Below are 1024 nucleotides of genomic sequence, written 5' to 3'. Positions count from 1 at the left end.
GACATGGCAGCTGAGGAATGCAAGAAAGTGAACAGAAGGAAGAAGAGAAAAGACTCAAGACTAGTCAATTTTCCCAAATCAGAGGATAATAACTTCATAATCCCAGAGAGTATATTGCCAGTGAGGAACATGTCCACGCCATCCATCACCTTGCAGAACGAATCTCAAAAGGAAAACCTACTCGGCCAGCTCCTTAAGGCCTCTGAACACTGTGAACCTGCCACACTCATACCTGAGGGGGTTGTGGACGATGTCATACCTGCCGTTGGCTATAGGATTATGGACATGACAAACCTGAGTGAGATGATTAAAATGATGCACAGATGCACGGGCTCCATGGGGGCCATAGTCATACAAGAGCAGGCCTCGCTGAGAGAAGGAGCCGTGTCTCAGCTCAGTGTGATTTGCACTGGATGTCAGGTGAGTTTCACACTGTGTTCCTCTAGTGTGGTGGCAGAGGCCTTTTGGAAGGCAACTGACTGCTGTAGATTGTTTGTAAAAGAAAAATAGTGTGGCCCATTTTTGTATGAAATGCTTGATTTATCAAGGGCAGAGTTATAATTACTTTATGCAGTTTTGTATGGGATGGTTTTCAATTGAACTTTTATCTAGAGAGGCTAAACTGTTGTCTGCTAGATTAACATTTAGCTAGCATTGATCAAAACTAAATATTTTTTTTTTAGATTTTACTTCATCTCTGTTCATAGCAGTTGGGTGTGATATGATCTAAAATGCACAGTGGAATGTACCCGTAAAATTTATTCATTTTGATCCTTCATGCATCACTAATGCCCAGTATTAAATACATTTTATACATTAAAAGGAAGGAGCTGTGTGCGCCACCAGTAACAGAACTCTGGCTACTGGACCTTGGGACATCAATGCCCGAGTGGAGCAGCTTACCAAAGAGTTCAACATTAAGGAAGACCAGGTTCAGCGCATGTTAGAGATCCTTGGCATCTTCTACCGCCCCTGCGATCCGTCCCTGCAACCCATAGCACAGACGATGGTAATGGCATAGGAA

At 43.3% G+C, this 1024-nt stretch overlaps 1 protein-coding gene across 1 annotated transcript in view; it reads left to right on the top strand.

The window, feature by feature from the left end:
• Positions 1-3: 3 nt before the first annotated feature.
• The window catches only part of LOC119593099 (putative uncharacterized protein DDB_G0271606), a gene marked incomplete at its 3' end in the record, with an annotated part of 3084 nt that continues 2063 nt past the window's right edge, over positions 4-1024 (top strand). Inside the window, 2 exon segments of the mRNA XM_037942063.1 lie at positions 4-420; positions 824-1009. Coding sequence (XP_037797991.1) covers positions 4-420; positions 824-1009 — 603 coding nt within the window.

The sequence above is a fragment of the Penaeus monodon genome, chromosome 31 (genome assembly GCF_015228065.2).
Source record: "Penaeus monodon isolate SGIC_2016 chromosome 31, NSTDA_Pmon_1, whole genome shotgun sequence".
In the NCBI taxonomy this organism is placed as follows: domain Eukaryota; kingdom Metazoa; phylum Arthropoda; class Malacostraca; order Decapoda; family Penaeidae; genus Penaeus; species Penaeus monodon.
Note: the sequence above shows the minus strand (reverse complement) of the source record. Positions and strands in the feature narration are given on the sequence as shown.